The 24,158-nt window shown below is 40.7% G+C and overlaps 1 protein-coding gene across 3 annotated transcripts in view; it reads left to right on the plus strand.

Annotated features, from left to right (window-relative positions):
- The window catches only part of TTBK1 (tau tubulin kinase 1), a 131,414-nt gene that overhangs the window by 6,804 nt on the left and 100,452 nt on the right, over positions 1-24,158 (plus strand). For 2 of the 3 annotated variants that reach the window (XM_074817433.1, XM_074817435.1), the window contains exons 2-4: positions 5,617-5,718; positions 10,309-10,467; positions 20,416-20,563. In XM_074817433.1, coding sequence (XP_074673534.1) covers positions 5,716-5,718; positions 10,309-10,467; positions 20,416-20,563 — 310 coding nt within the window. In that variant the 5' untranslated portion in view covers positions 5,617-5,715. The remainder of the gene's footprint in view (positions 1-5,616; positions 5,719-10,308; positions 10,468-20,415; positions 20,564-24,158) is intronic. The other variant, XM_074817436.1, reaches the window with a different exon arrangement.

Consider the following 24,158-nt stretch of genomic DNA (forward strand, 5'->3'; position numbering starts at 1 on the left):
TCCCTCATTTCAAGAAGAAGAGAAAGTTGTTTGTTGCTTGCTTGCTGAAGTACCTCAGTCAGAGAACAGAAGTCACCTTTGTGGTGATATTGTGTTAGGAGACTTAGAGCTTTGTGGTTTAATTACATCTTGAATTATTTAAACAGAATCTAGATGCATTAGACTCTTAAATTTACTAGTTTAGGGGTTATGCAAGTAAGTTATTGAAACTAACTGGTTTCTTTAAACTTTGCTTTCCTTGAAAATAAAAAGTTGGCCTCAGGCAGAGTTACTCCACTGCTTTTAGGCAGAAGTGGCTGAATCCTGTGATCTCATGGAAGGCCGAGGGCTTCCTACTGTGGAAACAAACACAGAGTGCAGCTTGACTGAAGCTGAAATGGATCTGAGGTACCGCTCCTTCATTGTGCTGGCACTTGCATTTGACTGACTCTACAATGAACCAGTTCAAGGAGCTCTAAGCCAAGGAAATAATCTTATTTATTAGGAAGAGGAATAGTTTTTCTGATGGTACAAGTCACTGAACTGACCCATGGTGAAATCCTGTGCAGGAGTTCAGAGCTGGCAGGAGAGAGGGCAACTATTTCTCTTCATTGCAGGTAGGTTTTTAGGTTGGCTAACCAGGAACTTGAAGCTGTGGATCCAGGATCAGCGTCTGTCTGTAAGCTTTGGAGGAGGGAATGTAGGTAATGTGATGTAACAATGCTTCTGTTGAATCTCACCTTTCATTTGTTAGCACCTAAAATGTGATTTTTTTTTTTGTTTTTTTGTCATTTTTTTTGGTTTTAATAAAATCTGAAATAGCTAAAGCATGTCTTTTTAAAGGTTCCAAACCTTGATCAGAAAAGAGCAAGAGGTGCCCAGCCTTGATCTGAAAAGAGCAAGAAATCTAGAATCCACCATCTCCCTTGTTCTCCTGTCCTTAAGGAAAACTCCCATGAAAAACTCATTTGCAGTTGTCAGGCTTTGGCTTCTAGCCGAAGATGAGCTAGAATGGAAGAACCCTTCAGTTTCTTACATTTTCATTATAGGGAGGTACTTGTGCACTACATTCATTTGCTTTTCAGTGTGTCTTTTGGATAAGATACATGTATTTTAAAGAGTTTAGTTTTCAGGTGGCTGGAAGGCATCTTTCAGTCTTTTTTCAGCTCCAGCTTTTTCAGTGACTATGAGGCATGGATGCTGGCCCTTTACCGGACTCTCTCCCCAGTTCTAGGCAAGAACAGAATCGCCTCCCTTTTTTTTGGCTTCTTTGTGTAGCAATGCTGTGCTCTGTATGCATGAGTTATTCATAGATGTCTGAGCATGAGTTTGTTTGTATTAAGAAGCGTTTTGTGGAAGATGCACACTTTCTTTCTGCTGTTCTCCATGTCTAGAAAGAATCAGGAGCGGTTGCTTATGAAGCAGAGATGAGGCTTAATGGGCTTTGTCCATTGAGCTAATAGGAAAAAAAAAAAGAAAATGTGAAAGGTGCAAAGGGCAGGTAGTCAAGTATTTTCTCACTCTTGCGACAGTTGATGTGATGGAAATGGCAGGAGGCATTTGGGTTCTAGGACTCAGGGCTACCTGGTCACATAGGTCTCTGCAGCCTATTTTCAAGTTTGATGGCAACTTGAAACTGGTATTTTTAGTGTGGTTGTTGCTGCTTTTGCGCAATAAATTTTCTTTAACTTTGCTACCTGTGTTTCTGATTGTGATGAAATGATACATATTTTTTTTCTCCCTTCCAAACATCCTAGGCTGGACTTGAACCAGTAATTGTTCTATCTATGGAGTATTATTTAAAGCGTTTGCTGGTAGCCAGCTTACTCTGGCAAGTTGAGCACAGAATGCACAATTACTTATTTCAGGTTGAGATCAGTTTGAAAAATTGTTACGAGCGTTCGCCAGCTCACATACAAAATTTAGGTTTCCATTACTTTATTACACCTATGAATAGAATTAAAATTATTTTTACATTCAAATATGACATAAGGTTTATGATGCCTTTTTATAGAAACACATTCTGACCATCTGTGTTCTCTAATAGGAAATTCTCAGGATCCAGTTACCTGGCACAGCACTGGCAAATTAAGGATCAAAGTACAAATATGGTTTATTACAATGAATCTGCCCTGAATATCACATTTTGAAGATTTTTTTTTTTCCTAATAATGATATTCAAGGGATTTTTCTGTCAAGCCCAACAAGCTTGTGTAAGATCTGATAGCAGAATGAAAAGACCCATGCCTAAGTCATAGAACTGCTTAACTCAACAGATAGGAAAACTTATGGATGGGAAATGATTATTTGCATGGGCTGGGAGAATGCAAGCAGATACTGACAGTTGTGGACTAGATGGCATTGTTGACACATGTGGAAATGGCTTATGTAGAAGCAGTCCAAACCAGGTTGTAAAACTCATCCATAATCTTAGTAACACCATTTCTCGTTGGAAACTGACTCAAACAGCAGTGCAGAAAGAAATTAAACAGGCTGTGCTTGCATATACAAGAGTCTTCATATATCTTTCTAGGATGTTCAGGCATAGAGAGATACAGGTGCAGGCCACAGCCATTATCCGCCTTGATGTTAATGTTTTCTTTGTTAATATTATCTTTAGATATTAACTACAAAGCAAACAAATTCCTCTAGAACTGTAGATCCTTCAAATAACAATGAAATTTGAGCTTCCAATCTAAACTCAAGTTTTACACCTCTGGGGAGTTTTGTCTTTGAGAAAAAAAGCTCAGGGAACCATTGAATATGGTTGAGAATGCACTGGGATTTCCCAAGGGTGGAAGAAAAAGTGGGTCAGCCATGAGGATATCACCTTCGGGCAAGTCACCAACTGTCTGCAAACTAAAAAATGGTGAGGCTGCAGATCAGAGAATGACACTGTAGATCTGCAGGGGGCAGAGGAAGGTTGAACATGTTCCCCTGAGCATACTCTAACCAGTGGGGAGAGTTCGTTACAAAAATGGGAAAAATGGTTACAAAAGGGCTGTATAGAGATGATTTGAGTGACTAACAGTTGGCATGATAAAACATTTTTGTCAGTCCCAGGAAATCTCTTCTGTGTAATTACAAACAGAATCTCTACTGTGATCAGCGGTGGGCTTGAGGACTGCAAAAATTTGTCTTAGTCTCATTTAGTCTGATATAACGTATCAGTGCAGCAAGTGGCAGTTGCCCCATTCATGCTAATTTTTATTCAATTTCAGAAAGCGCTTGGCAACATGAAGTCCATGTGGCAAATCTATAAATATGTGGTTTTTTTACCTGCAAAATACCCCATCTTGCAGAATTTGAATCAAAATACCAAATCTCTAATCAGGACCTTACTGTTACGTTCCTAACCTCTGAATATTTTTTGACAAGTTTATTTAATCCTTGATAAATATGGTTACTGCATCTATCATAAAATTATTTGAATGGGTAAGATGAGCCCTGTTTTCCCTGGCATGGAGGTTTAAAATTATTGATCTCAGGCTGTGTGCCCTGTATGTAACCTATTATATTAGGTTATTAAAAGACCATTGAGCAACATATGTTATCAGTTTGCTGTATGGTTGAGTTGGTTATTCAAGGTAAAATACTGTTCTCCAAGAATAAGGATTTGAGGAAGATACTGTTGATGATAATTATGAAAAGCAACTTGGAGTGGCCATGTATTGAAGGAAGATGAGTAACAGGCTCCCCACAAAAGCACTCTGCAGGGAGAAAGGAAAGGACTTGCCTAAGAGGGACACTTCACATTACCTAAAGATCAATTAAACAAACTGGTCCAGGATTGGGTGATGAAAACATACCTCTGTGTGGTGTTTCTGGTGGTGTCATGTGTAGATTGAGTCTGATACCATAAGTATAATCTCTGTTTAGTTCTTGCTTTTATTCAGATATATTTGTTTTGGCTACCAGCAGGCTTCTCAAGCTTTACAAGTAGTGATCTATATTGACTTTGCAGGTAGATACACTTAAGCTGCAGTTAAATGTTTGTTGTAAGCAGACCATAATGTTTGCCTGTTAAATTAGTAGAGGTTAAGCTGGTTATGCTATTAGAGGGATTTCCTGGTGTTAGATTTAATTTTCTGCTTGGATCAGAAATTGGAGCAACTCTGTCAGAGAGATTGGTGGAAGGTAATAGACTTTCCTCTCAAACTCTCCTGCTCCCTAGTTTTTAGCTTTGCTGCTGAGATGTAGTTGGAGAGGATTAGAATTGCATAAACTGCCAGTAGTGCAGGCGTGCTTATCTGGTGTGTGTTCCTAATGATTTGTTGTCATAATTAACTGTGCTGATTCTCCCTGTAGATAGGTGGTTTTGGCACAGAAATCACTGGTGCGTCTGACTGCTCTGTAATGTATGTGAGTACAGTCTCTGGCAGTATGAAATTATGTGTTTGGGGGTTTTGTTTGTTTTGCTTAGGTCGTATGGTGTTACTTGTAAGTCACTGTGCAGGCAATAATACATTCAGTTGGCTGTGCAACCAGGTAGCCATAATAATGCTGTCAAGGTGCATCTGTTATCGTATTAATATATTTATGTATGTTCTGTTCAGTGTAGCCTCATGTTAGCAGAGAATCCAGACCTGTCTGTCTTGATTGCAGCTTTTTTTGGGGGTGTTTTTTGTTTTGTTTTTTTCCCCAGTCATAGCTACATCACTCCTTAACGGTCATAAACCTTTCAGAGGTGAAAAACAGTCCCAGTATCTTGCAACCTCACCTTCAGATGTTTTGTTTTTTACAGAAATGAAATGCTGTGCATAGCAAATCCAGAATTTCTAAGGCTGATGCCATTGCATGCCTATGAGAAGAGTATGTCACAGAGGAGACTTTAAGCTGCAGCTGCTAGGAGTTGAGCCTACTCTCTAAGCAGGGTTTGCCACAGCAGGGGCAGGCGATGAAGGAAGATATGTGTCTTCAAGGAACTATTCAGAACCTTTCGAGCTCCTGCTGTCAGACCTACCCTAACAGCATATGACTTGTTTTTAATTGCTGTTTCAAGTTCAGCAGGAGGTATGATGTATTTCAGGACTGAGGGGCTGTTAGTCCAGTGCACTGTGTTTTTTTAATCAACTTGTTTCCTATACTGTCATATGCATTTCTACCTTAATAACAGAATGCTAGTGCATGGTACAACTTATACAAAGATTTAAGTGGGTTTTTGGTAGTTTTGATGTGAGGGATTTCTTTTTTATAATTGGTATTGTGTGTTGGAAGCAGGTGATATCTGTAAAACAGTGGGGTGCTCAGTGCTGCCTTTAACTGAGCCCCAGTTTTGCTACATGGTTGCACTTGGAAACTCCACTGGTTTTCTTTCTTACTTCCAAGCAGTCTCAATCCTACTTGTTATATTCTCCTCTTATTCCCCACCGCATCTGTTTCATTTTGGCTTAATGGACAGGGAGATTGATCTGATTTCTAGACTGCGGTTTGCTGGGCTTACTTCTTTTGTTTTTGCAGATGTCCAGCTTTGTCTCACCTAAAAAGCTGTACTTTGCAACAGCTCTCTAAAACACTGTTGGAATCTGCTCTTAAAGTGAATCCCGTGTTCATGGTGGGGAATTTGATCAAGTAAAGAGGGTCATGGGTACTCCAGTCTAAATAAACTTCACTTGTTCTAATTGTTCTAATTTGTAGGCTTCCAGAGGTGAGGATGTGCCCTGAAATAAAGTGGGATATTGCAATTCCTCCACAGTGAGATTAAGACACTTAAGATTATCCAGGACCTTTAGTAAGATGGTGAGAGACAGACCTCCATAGCTTTGTTCTGCTGTTTAATAACCACCCTGTGTCTGAGTTTTCAACCTGATGTTTGTTTGAGTTTGGCTGTATTTTGAGCACTGCTACCACAGTATATTGAGACCGAGGTAAGCTAACGTAGGAAAGATCTCAACATATATGTTAGGAATTTCCACAGGGAGTGCTCCATATTTACAAGTTTAATTTTAAGAGTGCTATGATCCTGTAAAATTAGGAAATAATTTTTCTAGTAAAGCTGTTTAAAATGTTGCTTGCATGAAAGAGGATATTGTAAGATAAGTAAATGAGTGGTGTATATGAGACTTTTTGATTGTTTCTTTATTTTTTGGTCTCTGGCCTCCTTGAAGGGATAAAGGAGACATATTATATACACACTACTACTTCATCTGAAAGTAACTGATAAAAACGCAAGTCTGGCCGTACTGAGTCATACATATCACAGGTCCATTTAGGCCAGTCTATCTAGGGTAGGGAATAAGAGTAGGGAAAACATGTAAAATGACTCTGCAGAATGCTCTTGCCACCTGCAGTGATTTGTGAATTGAAGGCTTCCTAAGCTAAAGATGGAATATTTGTATGTAACTGTTTAATGGATTTTTTTATTATTCTTTTCAGTGAATTTGTCAAGTCACTTTTTGAATTTATGTAAGCTTTTAGCATTTGCAGTGAAGATTTCTTCAGTTTAACAACTTCTATGAAGTTACTTTTGCTTGGTCTAGTTTGTCTCCTGATGAGCGCTGGTGTGAATGAGGCAGATGTGTTTGATGTAAGACTCTGCCACACTTTGCAACATCAGGCCTCACACTGGAATTCTTGCAGACTTTCCCCCTAAGTTACTGTTGCCTATCCCAGTCATGCTTCTCTGCTGGTTCTTGATTTTTATGTCAGCTAAATAATTGCTGCTATAGTGCATCAGATTTTTGTAAGCTGCCTTAAAAATAAGGAGACAATTTACTCACGAGTGCTATTGACTGGAATTGTCTTGATGCCAGACAGAAGGAACAGCTAGCAGAGCAGCGTGTCAGAATATGTAGTGGGGCTTATTAGCCTGCTTAAGCATGGGTTTGGGGTTTGTTTTTTTTTTTTAAAGGCCAAGGCTAAACTTATAAAACTATAAAGATTCTCCAGTATGGGCTGGAAGACAGCAGTATGCAAGAGCTGATTTCACACTTCTTCATGCTGAGTTTGACTAAGAGATGGGATTTGGTCCAGTTGTTGTCACTTTCTTTCTCACAGCTGCTTTCATTTCTGCTTCACTTGCTATTTCTAGGAAGCCAGTTTTGCAGTATCTTAGGATTGCTCAGCTCTCTTGCCTGTCTTCATGGGAGAGGGGTACAATCATTTCTTGACATCCTGTACATTTCCTGCAGGAAAAGACAGTCTGAAAGTTCTTGTCAGTCACTATCTTCAAAATTATATATCTTTACATTCTACGGTCTATACATTTTAAAGCTAAAAGTGATACAGATATGTCAAAGTTCATATGCTTGGTCACCCTTTGAATCAGGAACAGCTTTACTGGAGTTCAAGAGAGATATAATCCTTCCATCTCTCCTCCAGATCCCCTTAACACCACTTAACATTTAACGTGCAGAAATGATGCTCTCTGCTGTGTGTTGGGGAAGAGATGGTAGTGCCTTACCTCTCCCACACTGACCATTCTTTACCACCTCCCTTTTGTAGCTACATTAGCAAATTCAGCTCTAGCAGAGGGCTGGCTGCAGGCTTTGATGCTAGTCAAACAATATTTACACTATATTTTATTGATGTAGAAGGAATTACAATAATGCACAAGTTAAAAGCATCATTTAAATGTGCTTATGTTTTTCTGCACAAAGGTAATTTCATCACTTCTTTTGTCCTTTTCTTTGTGACACTTCTGGACATCTAGGTTAACGTGTTACATCTTGCCATGGGTGTAGGCAATGCTTCAGTGTTACTCTGGTAAACCCTTGGTCCATAGTCCTGAGCATGTTTCTGCAGTATTAGTACTGCTTCAGGAACAAATTTTGGTATGTTAACACTGCTTTGTGCTGCTACTGTGATCTAAAACAGCTTGAAATTTGTCTTGGTCTGTAATTAAATTGGCTTTTGGTTTGGCTGCATCACTCTGGCTATACGGTTCTGTAATTCCATATTGCCAAATGGCTGCTATTCATGGTAGTGCCCAGGAGGATTTTGTTCTGATTCAAAGCCAGTGAAGATTTATGTGACTCCTTTAAATAACAAACATGTTATCTCTGTACACATGTATTATAACATGGATAAAGGAAAGTGGAATAGTGCCCCAGGGAAAGCAGTTCTACCTTGCCTGGCTTTGAGTACTCATTGACTTTCATGCTTTGTCTCTCCTCTAAAATTATTCCTTGGGATTACTTTTCACCAGTAGTCACCAGACTGAAATCTTATTATGCATTTTCATCGCTAATGCATACATCATGTACCATACTTTTTAGGTGTTTTGCTTCAAAGTGAAAAACAGCTCATGGCTGACTTTCTCTGGAAAAATCCTAAACTCCTTTCTATCTGTTTTTGTTGCTACTACCACCCCATGTCCTGGATCTCTAGCTGCCTTTGTATCCCCTGCAATCCAGAGTCTGTATTGAGCTGTACTTGTCTTCATGAAGTGATGCCAAGAGACCTTCAAGAGTAGAGAGGGGATACCTGCCTCTGTACCTGTGTGTTAATGTTGGTTTTTTTATATTTTTGTAATGTTGAGTGTTTGGGACAGTCTGAAATTAAATTACTTTTATTTAAATAACAAAAGAAAAGCCAGCCTTAGAAAAGATTTTTACGGGGATTCTCTCTCCTGTGCAGCCTGTGGTGATGTGCAGGGAGGCTGGGTGCGCAGCATATGGAGAGCTCACTGGTAGCTTAGGGGTGGTCAGTTCAGATGTTCTGGTGAGCATAAAGGAGCATGGGAATGGCATTCGACTTGCTCATTAGGAAGAAGAAGCACAAATGTTGTGCTGCCAAACATAGCATGTACTTTCTTACTGGAGAGCTTTCCAGTTTCTTGCTTCAGTACCTTGGTGACTGAAAGGGCTACTACCCCGTACAGGTGCAGGACTCTTTCTATGAGAATTTGGAGCATTTTGCAGCACCTTTCTTCTGAATTTCTTTAATATTCAGTTTCTTCTTATTTCTCTTCTATCATTTTGATTGTACTTTAGCAGATGTTGGATTGTATGAATATTTCTCAGCAGCCCTCTTACTGCATTAGTCTACCACTCCTGTTTTCCATGTAGTTATCTTCTACAGCTAGAATGAAATGTTTTATGAAGATCTTTTGAGGAGATCTCTTTGAGATCCTTTGTTCATGTTTTGTTTGATCATCCTCTATGTCTTGCACTTTTGACATACTTCTGTCTGTTCCTTCCTTGTGCACACTACATGCTGGTCACTTCTTGTCCTTCCTTCTCAGTCCTCTTATTGCTAGGGAATGAGCTCTTTTCTCTACTTGAGCTCATAATTCACTAGTGACTTTGTTCCTTTTTTTGGGCCTGAAGAAGTGTGATGGTTGAATGACCAGCTCTAGTCTTTTTTTCTAATTTGGTATTTATGTTGTTAATATTACTATTAGTAATGCTACAGTAACACTCATTTTTAGAAAGGAAAATATTTCATATTTTGGGGGAAGGACGATAGAACTGCCAAGAAAGCTAAATAAAAGATCCATGCTTAATAAAAGATCTGGCCTACTACTAAAGCCAGCAAAATATCTTACAGGAAGAGACAAAATGCATTAGGAAGATCTTTTATTAGTCCTGTTACAATTCATTTTCTTCCAGGAAAGGGGAGTTAATGTGTATCTGAAAGTTATTTTTGTAGAAGAATTATACCTAAAAAGCCTCTAAATAAAATTAATTTCAGCATAGGCTATCTGGAGCTCCCTATAAAAGCAGGAAAAAGGGACATGAGGTAGAACGCAAACACTAGGAACAAGATATCTCTCTGTATTTTAATTTGATCATTTTTAGCACTGTGTGTATGCAATGAGGAGGGATAATTTATACATTGCTGAAGCCCTTTCTAACCATCCCCATCTTCTTTGCTTGGCTGTTCATCACAGTGATAGTGTCTGTAATCCTGGCTCTGTAAAGGCCCTTCTACCCTGTTCAGATGCTTTTAGGCTTATTGAATGCAATACCTGGCAAACCTTTCTGATTTGTGTTGGATGTCGTCCAATGAAAACCATAAAAACTGCCTATGTAGCAACTGCTCTGTTAAAGCAAGACCTTTTTGCCTGGTAACAATAACAGCTCTTGCAGCTTTTGGCATTAGATTCTCTTTGTCTTGTTGGCTGTCAGGCCCAAGAGCACTAGATTCCTGCATGGTATAGCCGGTAATTGTCACCCTTTTAGTTTGTGCTGCTGACTTGAAGCATGGTTGCATCTGCCATGTTTATGCATGGAGTGAGCTCAGATGTTCGCAAGGTGAGTTTGCCTTATTTCCTAAGAGACTGGTTCTGATTTAGTCATAACGAAAACCTGTGGAAATGTAACATATACTTCGGCCGTAACCTGTACTAATTTGGTCATTCCTTCCCCCTGCCCCTTTTTTCCCCAGATAAATGGCTCATTTAAATTGGGAGCTACTAAAATACTCTCTGGCTGGCAAATGCAGTGCCTAGCAGCAGTCATCAAGGACGAACCAAACATGAGTGGAGGAGGGGAACAGGTCGACATTCTTCCGGCCAATTATGTGGTCAAAGATCGCTGGAAAGTGGTGAGTAGCTTCGGCTTTGTGATTCCTTTGGTGGCCGAAACAGATCTCCTCCTCCTGTAGTAGTATAGAATCTTGTCTAGTTAATCCCAGGCTTTGTCAAGCAAGTGAAGTGATATGGTTTGACATGTTAGTAAGATACTTCAGGAAGATGGTTAATATTGCTCTAGTGTTTTTTAGACTGTCTGGTATTTTTAGAAAGCTAAACCTGCCAAGGATTTTTAGGTAGCACTGAACTGTTGCAGCAGGCTGAGTCATCTTTTAGTAAGAAACTTAGATTTCAAGTTACTGTGGCAAAGAATACTACAGACGTGCCTGTAAATAAATTGAATTACAATAAAATAATTTAAAAGCAAATGTTTAAGGTTGGAATGTCAGCTACCTCGAAAGTCAGAAATTCCATAATTAGCTTGGTGGTACGACTTCTGTGTAAATTTATTAGGATACTTCTTAAAATTACATCATCACATGTTAAGAGTTTTAGTTCTTCGTGGGACAACTGTCTCATCTGTTGTGCAAGCTGGATGGAGTACACTGAATTAGTAGCCATTTCATCTTTTATGTATTCATTGTGTGGCTGCAGATCGCGCTACCCATTTAAATTTATGGCATGAGTTTGCCATTTAAACTCAGCTCTTTGTGTTTCTTATTGCTGTAGCATCTGTGTCAGATATATATATCAATATTTGGTTTTATTATTCATGCTTTTACCAGGTGTTACGAGAACTATTAGCTTGCTTTTACAGACAGGGTTTCAAATTTAGTTATATCTTGATTTTTATTATTTTTTACAGACTACTTAATATTTATGACCAAAGCACGACTCTGGTAGACATTGTGGGCATCTAGGCATGCTCATCACTTCTATAGATTGGACCTGGCTGTCTTGCCTTAGGCAGCCAGCAGATGAGCATGTGATCAATGATGGCTTGTGAGTGGAGACTTCAGCAGCTTGACCACAATCAGGCAAGAATGCTGTGGTAGAGACATGGGGAGAATCTCATCCTCTAGACGTGTTTCATTGCCACCAGATTTGTTCAGAGGGTGCAGTTCCTCTTATGTTATAAGGCTTTCTCTTTAGTCATAAAGTGAGGTCTCTCTGGTGGTGGGGAAAGTACCATTATATTATCACCTCAGTTAAAGAAACTAGAATATAACACATGAAAGGATCATCTACCTTTATACTTCCTGAAATTCTGTATGTGTTTTCTGAGAGTTTTTGTTTTCTGGCTTTAAAAGCTTTGTTTTTAAAAAGCTGAAAAAAAAAATTTAAATCCCATGTGTGCCACTGTGTCCATTTTTAACTTGGTTTACCAGCAGTGTCTGAATCATTAAACTCACAGCAGGTGTTGCTAGTTTGAACTACAGGTGATTTGTAGTAGTAGCACTGTCATTTCTCTGTGCTAACTAGCTCTGGTACAGCTGCCCTGTGGGTTCTGCAGTGGGCTGTGAAGAACAGAGGACTAAAGAGACTCAGGACTCTGAACTCACTTCAGTTTCAGGCTGTGGATAGGTTGTTTTCAACAGCCTACTTCAGACAACATACTACCCTTTCATTAGGCTTGCCTCATGCTTCTATCTCTTTGTTGCCCTGGACAGTTACACCTTGCTGTGTTCTTGTTACTCCCCCATTGCCTGCCTCTCTTCATCCTAGCACTTTGCTCATGCTTTCTCCACAGCCTTCACTTTTCTGTCTGGCCTATCCTCGAACAGCCTATTTATATTTAAGCAATTCAAACTGCTCTTCATTCTCCATGTTTCCTGAGAGCAGATGGAGAATCTCAATTTTCTTTGTGATTAGATACCAAAATGGAGGGAACCCCTATGCCCCTCCCAGAGCTTTCTGGCACAGCTGAAGGAAAGTCTTGCTGTGTTCTTGCAGCTCTGGGCTGGAGCATATATACTTGTTTTGGCAGGATGATACATTTGCAGGTTAACCGATGTATAGGACTTGAAACATGCTCTGTTCTTATAGACCTCTCAGAAAATACTGCTTGCAGCTTTTATCTGACCTCCCTGCACAAATAGAAATTTCCTCAGAACCTACAATTTGGTCACATCGGTGTGTGTTTTTTGCAAAGCTGAATTTAGAGGCTCTCCTGATACTAAGCCATTGCTTCAGGTGCATGGTTGCAAATACTCATTCTTCTCCATTCTCCTTTACCCTAGCTAGCTTTGGCTTGTATCATTCCTACTGTTACCAAACTCTGAGTTTCTGCTTCATAGTCAGGAATGCTAAAGCTTCTGTAAATGATGGGAGTATTTTTTAACACAGTCTAAACAAAGTAACTTTGTTCTTGGAAACTCTTAAGAGTTCTTAAAAGCACCAAAATCTCCAAATAAAGCCTGAAATATGCTCAGTTATGCTCATAGGGGAACATTTCAAACTAATTTTAAATTTGGTAGAGGCACTAAATGTGGGATTCAGTGACTTCGTTGTTGCATGAAACTGTGACTAGGGACTGCTAGAAGCTCTGCCCACTAACTTTGCCTTAGAAAATATAGAAATGCGTAGCTATATTGTCAACAACAACTACCTCTAACTAGCGGAATAGCCTTTTATGTTTTATAATGTTGGCTCACAGTAGTCTTCACTACTGCATTGAGATATTACCCCACTTGAAGGCCCTGAAAAATTACATGACTTGCTAAAGGGTGTAAATAGCAATGAGAAATTCTATTTCTCTGAGTAGAACTGAGAATTTGGCCTTGTGCTAGCTAAGTTGTGTGTTGTGGCCCTTCACTGAACAGTCATTTCTGTCCCCCCCCCCAAGAAGCGCATATCTTTTAGGCAGGCCTTCTGTGCTGTCCCCTTGCTGTGCTTGATGTTAGTGTGGGACCAGTCAGAACTGCAAGCTGTATGGGGCTCAAACTAATCTGGAAAAAATATAAAATACCTCTGTTGACCCAAGGAAATGGATAGCATAGGATCAACTGACAAATGAAAAAGGGAGTGTACCTTAAAGTCAGCATACAGCTGTAGCATCAGTAGTAGCATTTTTTTCTTTATCATAGACCTTTCTGAATCTAACTCATAGCATGCAAGTCAGACAGCCCAAGCTTTGCTGTGGGTGATGGATCCTTCTCAAGCAGATGTGTGGCATATTTATGTGATGCTGGGCTTCAGCTGCCAGTAGGTTTTTTGTGTAATTTATCCTCCCATTGTGACTGTCTCTGACTGGGCATCTGCTTGAACCTTGTAGTTCTTTAGTGCTGGCATACTTCCAGTATTGAGACAATTTCTAATTTTAGATCATTGTAATGTATTCCTTGAATTCCTTTCCTCCTCCCCTCCTATATGCTGGCTGACAAAGTTTTGACAAATGAAGATGTTAGTTCTCTGCAGTTAGGCTGTTGGTAGTTTGTTTTCCTGTTGCTCCAAGTCAGTAAAGTTTGGCTGTCTGACAGCAATGATATTTTTGTTGTTATTTTTGGAGAAAGGCATGGACAGGGACTGCTTATGCTTTTTATCAAAACTTTTGGACTCGAAGAAGTATTCTTTTGAGTCATCATTCTTTACTTGCAGATATTTTTGATGCTTTGACTGGATGAAATTTGTACAGTACTGGAACCATGTGACTTTTGCTCAGACCCCAGAGGGTGACTTGATTCACATGTGCTCTGAATGATGCGAACTGCGTTGTTCAGGGGAGGGAATAAAGTCAAACTTGTACTTGTTTTGAACTAGGTATAGCTGTTAAGGCTGAATGGATGTATCTTTTTATTTCACCTAAACCCTTTGTGTTGGGAATTCACAACTGAGACTTATTAGTAAGACAGAGTTGGCAGCTCCTGCACTGAGCTTTGAATACAAGTGGTGACTCTTGGACACACGTATGCTCTTTGGTCGGGTGCAATCTAAGCTTTGGTTTCTTCCAGGTTTCTGAGGTTCTTGAACTGAAGTTTTGGTTACACTTGTCCTTCTCCTGTTTATTTTGGAAAGCTTGCCAGAAGCCCCACAAACTTTTGTGGAATCTTTACCTTGTCTTGGTCGCAAAGGCCGTTTATGTTTCCAAGAAGGAACTTGGGACAAGGATGATGCTTTGTCAGTCTTGGGGCCTGTTTTGCTCTCACTCTGTGCAGAATTGCTTTAAGTGGGCTTTGACAGGTCTTCAGGTGATTTAGAATGTATCTTGTTGACTTTACAGAATTTACAGAATCATCTAGGTTGGAAAGGACCTTGAAGATCATCTAGTCCAACTGTTAACCTAGCACTGACAGTTCCCAACTATACCATATCCTTAAGTGCTATGTCAACCTGTCTCTTGAACACCAACACATCCAGGGATGGGGACTCCACCACCTCCCTGGGCAGCCCATTCCAACACCTAACAACCTGTTCTGTAAAGAAATACTTCCTAATATCTAGTCTAAACCTTCCCTGGCTCAACTTGAGGCCATTCCCTCTTGTCCTATCACTCATTACTTGGTTAAAGAGACTCATCCCCAGCTCTCTGCAACCTCCTTTCAGGTAGTTGTAGAGGGCGATGAGGTCTCCCCTCAGCCTCCTCTTCTCCAGACTAAACCCCCCCAGTTCCCTCAGCCGCTCCTCGTACAACATGTCCTCCAGACCCTTCACCAGCTTCGTTGCCCTTCTCTGGACACGCTCGAGTCATTCAATGTCCTTTTTGTAGTGAGGGGCCCAAAACTGAACCCAGTAATCGAGGTGTGGCCTCACCAGTGCCAAGTACAGGGGTAAGATCACTTCCCTGTCCCTGCTGGCCACGCTATTGCTGATACAAGCCAGGATGCCATTGGCCTTCTTGGCCACCTGGGCACACTGCTGGCTCCTGTTCAGCCAGCTGTTAATCAACACCCCCAGGTCCCTTTCTGACTTCTACTAGATTGACTTCTCAGTTCATGCCTGTTTTATATAAGTTAGTTTTCCCTTGCGATCAGGATAACTCCAGTCCTCCTAAGCAAGTTGAGTGGACTCTGAGAGTTTGGTGAATGTAAGTCCACTCTTCCTCACCTGTTGTTAAGTCAGATGAGGCCTCCTAGCCATTTCTGGATAAAGTAGCCAATTGAGTTAGGCTGCAGGAGTTGCAGGCTTGACTATACAGGTGTTCCTAAAAGGTGGTCACAGTAGTCACCCTTCGACCTTGTCAACATTTAAAGCCTGTGTTTTGCTGATTAGGGATACCAATTAAACTCAGACACCAGATTGAAAAGAGCAGGCGTATTTTACTAGAAATAACTAAATAATGTAACAGAATAATACAGAAAGCATACAGTAAGAAAAGACAGAATAGTGCACTTAAAGCAAACAGGAAAATGCAGGGTAATGCGTCAAATCATTACTACCAGAGAGAGAGAATAGTGATTAAGAAACATACATCACCACTTGCATACATTACCATCATCCAGATCCGCAGATGCTGGGGAGCCCCAGTTACAGCGAGGATTTGGAGAGCCTTTCCCAGCAAGTGGGAAATCCTACACGGTGCGTCCACCCGTAGGTGAGACACCCAAAGTCGCTGTAAGCGGGTCCAGTCTTGTATACCCAAAAATCAGCAAGCCAGAATAGCTGGCACCTTTGTTTTAACCGGAAATATCTGGTTTCGATCTCACATTAGATTCGCCCAGAGCCTGGCCAGGGCTCAAGGGAGAAGCTAAGGGAGTTTCTCTGCTTATCTAATTGGATTATGTGCAAGGTCTCACATCAGGCCACAGTGCCAGACAACTGTCTCCATGACCCTGTTATTTTATCCACACAGAAAGAAAGATAAATATGCATTCAAGATAGCTACATCTTTCATATGTATTTCACTAATGATTACATACTGAGTTAGCAGCTTCAGCTCAGGGCCTGTTGTTCATGCTTCAATACACATCAAAATAAGTGGTTTGTTATAACTTAGTATAATACCTATTAGGACAATGGTTATCAGTTATAAAATATACAGGATTCATCTATAGGTCAACTCTGGCTTGAGCCAGTTGTCCAAGCCTTAGCACTTCAGCCTGTGGGTCAGCTTTGACCCTGCCTGAGTTCACCATAGGTTGCTGGCTCTCAGTTTGGTTCTTCACTCTGGATTCAGAGCACATGTTCTTGTTCCTGACCTTGGCACCAATCCTGAGACTCAACCACTAGTGCCTTAGTCCTGGAGCATTTTCCTGGGAAGGTCTAGTCTTTATATTATACCCTTGAAAGGCAGACTTTGTTTAGAGCACCAGTGTCTTATACACTTACTGAATAAAAGATGAAATTTGCAATTGAAGTATATTTGGGGGAGGGGGGTGTTCCCTTGATTTTTTTTGAACTGTCCCTCTGTGAGTACTGATTTCTGCTTAGTGGGAGGGTTTGGGGTTTTTTTTAATAGATTCTGGAGGATTGTGCTGCAAAACTCTTTTCAGGGTAAATCCGAAATATTTCAGGATATTTAAAGGAGTCTTCAAAGGGAGCCATCTGTGTCCTGTGTAACTTCTGATACATTCAGGGGGGCTTTTGGGTGTGACTTCCCCCATCAGGACATGGCTGTTTTGTGTCGGTAGTCCTGAGGGACAGTCCAGTTTGGGGAATTCCTGGAACCCCCTAGTTGGAGACTACCACACTGAGGGATCAAGTAGAGTGGCTTTTCAGTAACACTTTACTCCAAGGGCCTCATGTGTCATGAAACCTCTTAGAATATGGAAGAAGCACTGCAAGGAGCTGTATGGTTGTGTGGCCATTAGTGGGATGCTGAAAGAACTGAAATCATGTCTGAGGTGCGGCTTACGTAGTTTTAGCTGTCTGTGTGCAAGTCCAGATACTTGTGTTTGATTGGATGAATTGTTCACTTGGCTTCACAGGCTGTAATGGAAACCTGGACACCCAGCTCACTTACAGGCTTGTGCATTTAGGTAGAATGAATCCTGCTGGTGTTGTCAGCCTGTATCCCAGTCTTAACAGTAAATGGACTGGTGGAAGGTAGGAAACAGGATGAGAAGAGAGTATTCCCAGAGCAGTGAGGCTTAGCAGACTGGTGATTCATGAGTTACCACTTAGGTGATTCTTGTTAGATGTTCCCTTCTCTTTTTTGACTTTGTGTTTAATGGTTTCATTATTTGTTTATTTTCTTGAGTGGTGTATGCCCGTCTCTCCTTTGTGTCCAGCAGAAGGCTGTGCTGAGTTCTTCCACAGTCAACTTTCACAGAGTACCCAAGCAATGAAGAAATGCCTGTGTAAGTAAGCCCCTGACCTCAGCCAAGACCTTGAGTTGCAAGATAACAACTTGCTCTGCAACGAAGAGAAGGAAACGGCTGCTGATGGCCTCTGGATGTTACTGAAAAATCGAGGATGGTAGTGCTGCTAATGATGAATAGGACCATCTGGTGTGCTGGAAAAGTATGCCAGAGAGTAATTTTCATAAGAGGGTGAGAAAGGATGTGAGGAAGCAGAGGCAGCTTGAGGGCTCTTGGACAGTGAGTGCATCCATGGGCTGGAATGTGTATATAAAATCAGTTTTCTGATTCAGCAGAAGCTCTGATCTTGATCTCATGTCATCTCGCATTTGTTGGTCTGTAGACTTATATGGGTCCTCTAATTTGGCTGTTTTCCCAGGTAAGCAGTCTCAATACCTGTACCTTTCTTCCTGAACCTGCTTCTCTGATGCACACGTTCTTTAGCTTTTCTTGAGGTAGCAGTCCTAGTCTGTCCTTAGTTTTTCCAGACTCCTGATTATTCTCTTCATTCTGAAATGAACCACTCCTAACTCAATGAAAGCCTCTAGCAGCAAGTTGATCAATATTCAACATTGTACACAACTAGACCTCCCTACAGATCCTTATAGTGCTGCTATCCTAATCATATTACTGTGGTTTTCCATTTACATTGTAGTAGCTTTGCATTTTATCAGCTGTGTTGGATGTGAGAACTGTCCCTGTTAAGGCCAGTGAATGGAAAAGGATTGCTGTATGCATCTGTGCTAGCTCAGCAATATTTCTCCCCAGATCTAACTCTTGAATTTGCAACCCAGCAAGATGTTTGGGTAGCCTATGTTTCTTCTCCATCCCATTTATATTGTGTTATATTTATTGCTGTTGACTTTTGCTTGTTATGTAATCCAATTTCCCACTGAGACTTTTTAATCTTCCTCAAAGTCTTTCCAGATCCCGACTAAACTTTTTGCCTTCTGCGGCTTTTTACTGTCCCTTTCTGTTTCCTTTCTGTGTCATTAATACATCAAACAACAGAAGGGCTTGTGGTCAGACAACAGCAGGTCTTGTGTACCGAAACCTGAAGTATTAGTTGGCATGTTGTTGCCATACTGAACGTAACATTGTTTTGATAGAAAGATTTTAATAGCCAGCTCACTTAGTGTGAATTTCCAAGTAGAAGTAGGGATGCACTGTAATAATTTATGAATATGTGATGACCTAGTTATTGGGCTGTTTACCGTATGAATATGCCTGCTTAGCCCAGTGGAAGATTGTGAGGAAAAATAACAAGTAGAAGAAGAATGGCTCCGGACAGCAGCTCTCAAAGGGTTATCAAGAAATAGCTTCATGCAGAGCTATTTTTCTTGACCTTGGAGCCAGGAAAACAAATAGTTTGGGTCGCCGTAAGAAGAAAAAAATCCTGCTCTTGAGAGGCAGGGCCCTTTGTTCAGCAAACTGGACAGATGCACAGGACAGGCCTTCTGTGGTGCAGAAGACATCTAAACCTCATTAAACATTGTGTAAGATAGATGTTTGATGATCTGCCTGATCTAAATTTCTTTTTCTCTTCAAGTGTTATTGCTGCCATTGGAAAGAAGTAGTGCTCAGGGCTTCCTGAGCCAGTTGTGAACAGAGAGAGCACAAAATGCTGAAGGGAAGGGCTGCAGCTAGGTTCAATGAACAAGTCCTAAGCAGATCAAAGGAGCCCTGATCTAGCTCTGCTGTAAAGCTGAATTTGTTCCTGGGCATCATAGTATGCTTTAAATATATCTAAGAGAAACAAATATAAAAGAACTTTCCTGGCATAGACATTGACACTTGCAACACGTTAGGAGTCTGTCTTATACATGCATATGTATAACTATATGTGCATATGCTGTCAAGTCTCAGCAGAAGGAGAATCAAGGAATCACCTTCCAGGAAAGGCAGAGGATTCCAGCTTGCTCTCTGAGTGGGTGGCTACTCTAGAAGAGGCAGATGATTTATCAGATGGTAGGTGCATATCAAATATGCTGAAACTTAGACACCTTTAGCTTTGAGTTTATGTCATTTGAATTGAATTGAGTTTATGTCAATTGATTTCCAAGTAGTAATATCCTTCAGTCTTTAATTTTGCTCAGAGACATGAAAAGCATCATTTGGTGTGGTTTAAAATTAAAGACAAAAAAAAAAAAAAAAGAGAGAGAATGAGAAAAACAATGGAGCTGTATTTGTGGCTTGTATGTAACTGTTTTGAGGTAATGCAGTTTGCAGTTCTCTGAAATGTGACACTGAAGTAACCTCACTAGCAGAATGGGTCAACAATCTCGTAAAATATTCTAGTGGATGTTTTGTTCTGTATTTAAAATCCTGTGAATGAGATGTAAACTTTATTTAATGTTTCTTGAAAGTATTAGTTCCAACTACTCTGGTTGTGTTTTACTGCAGAGATGTATTTATTAAGAGGGAATGACAGTTTTTATATACCATGGTCTGGATAGTGGTTCTACTATCTCCTTGAAGGGTCTTTCCTTGAATTTTGCAAGAACATTATTGATGTAGTAGGCATTATCAGTTGCTTTTAAATGTATCACATGACATCATTTGCTAGGCTCGTTCTTTGTTGTTACAGCAAAGAATTTATATGTAGCACAGTCAAGTGGGCAGCTGGACTTTTGCCTAGCTGTGCAGTGAAGGGATTCAGGCACAGCACAGATTGGGAGCTGAGTTTGTTCTCCCTGTGCAGTAAAGAAGCTAGTGCCTGGCTCTGTGAGAGCAAATTTGATGTTGCCTCTCTTGTACATTGTACCAAATCTCTTTGTACTTTTCTAGTTGAAGAAGATTGGTGGTGGTGGCTTTGGGGAGATCTATGAAGCAATGGATCTGTTGACCCGTGAGAATGTGGCCTTGAAGGTGGAATCAGCCCAGCAGCCCAAGCAAGTTCTCAAGATGGAAGTGGCTGTCCTGAAAAAGCTGCAGGGTAAGGCAGAAAGCTCTTTGGAAGAGCTTTTTGGTCACTGTGCATGTAAACAATTAGAATCCGAAGTTGAAAATGTTTTTTATCATTTTCACTTCAGCTTCTATCTGTATGTGGTGTTACATTAAGCCATTCAGCTCAGAAAATTACTACATTCTGCCAAGTGTCCTACTCAAGTGAGTTCCATCTACAGGGACTATTTTTTTTCACCAGGCTATAAGAACAATGAGGAGACTTAAACTGAACTATTGGTACACTGGTCTGTGCAGTCTAGTGATTAGATAATAAGGAATAGAGCAAGCAATGTCTGACTAATAAATGAGGTTAGCTCATTGCCTTACAGAGGACTGGAACAATGTTTGTGACTATAGTGCTGTGAGCATGAAGGAGTCTCCAGGTAAAATGTAGATGAGTGCAAAAAGTGGATAACGTGCAGTATAGGGAAACTGGCAGTTAGTAATTAGTTAATGTATCCAACTGTCCTGAAGGCAAAGTGTGAAGTGATTTTAGGTCTTTTAGTTTTGGGAGTTGTGGTTTTGAATTACGTTAATTTGAATGATATGCCTATTCTTAATTTTCCTTAACACAGTTTTATATTGTTTTGGATGGAAGTCAGACCTGGGACCATTGATTTCTATAGTAGAACATGGCAAAGCTTGTAAGCAGGTTTCAAACTGACTGGGAACCAGCAAAATGGGAGCCTCCCTTGATTCATGTCCAACCCTGCTTCCACTTAGAAAATTACACTGAAGGGTATTGTCTTATGTCAGGATGCTGTTTTCTGTTTGCTCAGATGAAACTATAGATAAGGCTAAAAGTTAAAACTTCCTGTGCTGATCTTTAAAGTCTTTAAAGTCACAGTCATTCTCAGGAGTAAATAGGGTGAAAGAAGCCAGCCAGTATCCCAAAGACTTTTGCAATGCTCATGAGGTACAGTTTAACACCAAAGGGTGCAAGGGAGCAGTCTTGCTACAGTTGTTCTTGACTGAAGGAACAGTGAGGGTTCTTCTACTGAAAACTGGTTGCTAGGGGAGGATGTGAACAAGGAATGTCCAAATCTGCCTTTGAGGCAGTGAGTAATATCCTTATCACCAGGGCTCATGCTTCAGAGATAGCGTTGTGGCCCTGTGTCCGTGTCTGTACCTCTGCCCTTGCACAAAATCTCCAGAGATATGGTTGAATTAGAGGGTGAGACCATTGCAGGTCTTGTGAAACAGGGGTTACCCAATGTTTGTGACAGATTGCCTCTAGGTAAAAGTCAGTGAATTATTTTTGAAGGTCACGTAGTTTCCCACAGTTCAGCTCTTCTAAGAGGAGGACTGATAAGACCTTTTTCCAATAGACTGTATTGTAATAGATGGAGTTGAGCTGTGCCAAGAGAATCAAAACAAAGGAGAAATCAGCTCAGGTCATTAGAAGGAAGCTTGCTGTTGATCTGTGAAAAGCCTAGATACACAGAGCTTCCAGAGAACAGTAAAGCAGGTGGCTGAGGTCTGAAAGCAATGTAGTGAGGGCAAGCAAGGCAGAGATTTAGATTTTTGTATTTGGTTGTACACTTGGAACTGTTCTGAATTAAGTGAGGGTGTGACTGTGTAGAACAGTAGATTATTAGAATACCAATAGATGATGCTATCATGCTGGCTAGCATCAATATGTGTTATATCCAGGGCAGGGAATGCTTGAAAAGCATGACCTGGAGTCACTAAATCAGAACTAGCATTAGAAAATGTGCAATCATTTTGCTTTGCCATCCTTGTTTATTTCTGGAAAATGGTTGAGAATACCAATGCTTGAAAAAACAGCCACAGGTGTACACAGCATGATCCTGGTAACTGGGGAAAGGGATCGGTGGTGTGTGGAACTAGGAAAGTTCCTTTGCAAAGCAGTTAGCAAATATTAAGAGACAGAAAAGACAGAAGCAGCAGAACTGGCTATTAATCAGCTATCCTGCATTTAAGAATGACAAATTACTTGAGCCATATTTTTAAAATCAAGCTGTTCTGTGAAGAGTTTAGCTTTTTTGGTTCAAGGTTAATTCCCAAATGCCTTACTGAAAGAAATTATAAAGTTAAACAAGGTTGGGAGAGTTGGGAATCATGTGTTGTGTATGTTTTGACTGTGAGCTGTTGCAAAGAGGTGAGAAACACTTCAGAAAGGGAGATGCTGACTTCATCCAAACAGTTGGTGGATGGAGGAAGTTGGTGGTATTACCATAGGTAGTCAGTTCATGGTTTTCCAGGTGAAAAGCAAGTGTTGTCTAAAATTCCTTTGTACTTTTCTGGTAGAATTAAACACTGCAGTACCTCGTAAATAGTACAGCTTTATTGTTTTCTATCTAAGTATCACACCAACATTAAAGGACCAATGAGCTGCTGCTCTTTTCAGACCTTGTGATCAGGGTCTTGCAAGTTGCTAGAGCTTCAGACTTGGGGATGGAGAAGGCTGGCCATTAGCCCATACTGCAGACTTACTTCAGGACCTGATTTGTGTGCAGCCCGACCTCTCAGTGCAGTAGCTCCTGATCAGTTTGGACTGCAGGCTGTTGCCAACAATCAGACTTGCTGGGACACTTTCTGGAATAGCCACATAAGGCACACAGCTGCAGGTCCCTCACAATGTCCTTTCTGCACTGGCAGTCCACATAGAACAACTGGGGAACTAGTCAGTTGATGACTCTTCTAGATAGTCTCTATACCTTCTAATAAACACTCTGTAGTTTTCTGTGAGGGTGGTCACTTTTTTTTACTGTGAGTGTGGTCAAACACTGGCATGGGTGCCCAGGGAGGTTGTAGAGTCTCCATCCTTGGAGATACTCAAAACCCAACTGGATGTGGCCCTGGACACACTGCTCTAGCTGTCTCTCCTTGGACAGTGAGGTGGACTAGATGGTCTCAAGAGGTCCCTTCCAACGTAAATGATTCTGTAATACTTGTGCTTGGCTGTGTGAGATCACTGCCACTTCAGTATCTCTCAACTGCCCTGTAGAGTTCATTCTGTTCTGCTCTTACTTGATTTGATTTTTCTAGCTGTGTAGTGCTCTTTCTTTATCTGTTTAGATATTAATGTCTTTGCCAAGGTCAAAGTTCTTTCTGACTCGTATTGTTATTTGCAAGGATTGTAGAACATCTTCTGACCAACCTTCCAAATCTTTATACTGTCTTGGGGCTGGGGAGCACCAGCAATGGTGCCTTTTTAGGCTTTGGGTGAAACATGATTGAGAAGTCAGCTTCTCAAGCAGATGATGAGCTGAAGCTCTCAGTTGTCCTGTTGTTGCACATTTACCCAGAATCTTTCCAGCAAAATTTCTGTCTTTTTCTTGTCTTCCATGAACAATTTTAGTGAAAATCAAAACCTCTCAATCCCACAGAGTTCCTGTAGAGTATTTCCTTGTTCAGGCTAGGCTTGCAGGGCTCAGGACATTCTGTCTGGTGCTTATCCATCTGGCCAATTCCAATCAGAGCACCACAAGATAACTTTTTTTTTTTCATCTTTGTCAAGCACTGTTACATTGTCCTGTTGCTCCCCTCTTCTGACAGGGCCTTGGCACTGTCAAACCAAAGCCATTTTCTCAGTGTGTGTTGGTAAGTTTGCTTAAGGA

The sequence above is a fragment of the Strix aluco genome, chromosome 3, assembly GCF_031877795.1.
Source record: "Strix aluco isolate bStrAlu1 chromosome 3, bStrAlu1.hap1, whole genome shotgun sequence".
Lineage (NCBI taxonomy): Eukaryota > Metazoa > Chordata > Aves > Strigiformes > Strigidae > Strix > Strix aluco.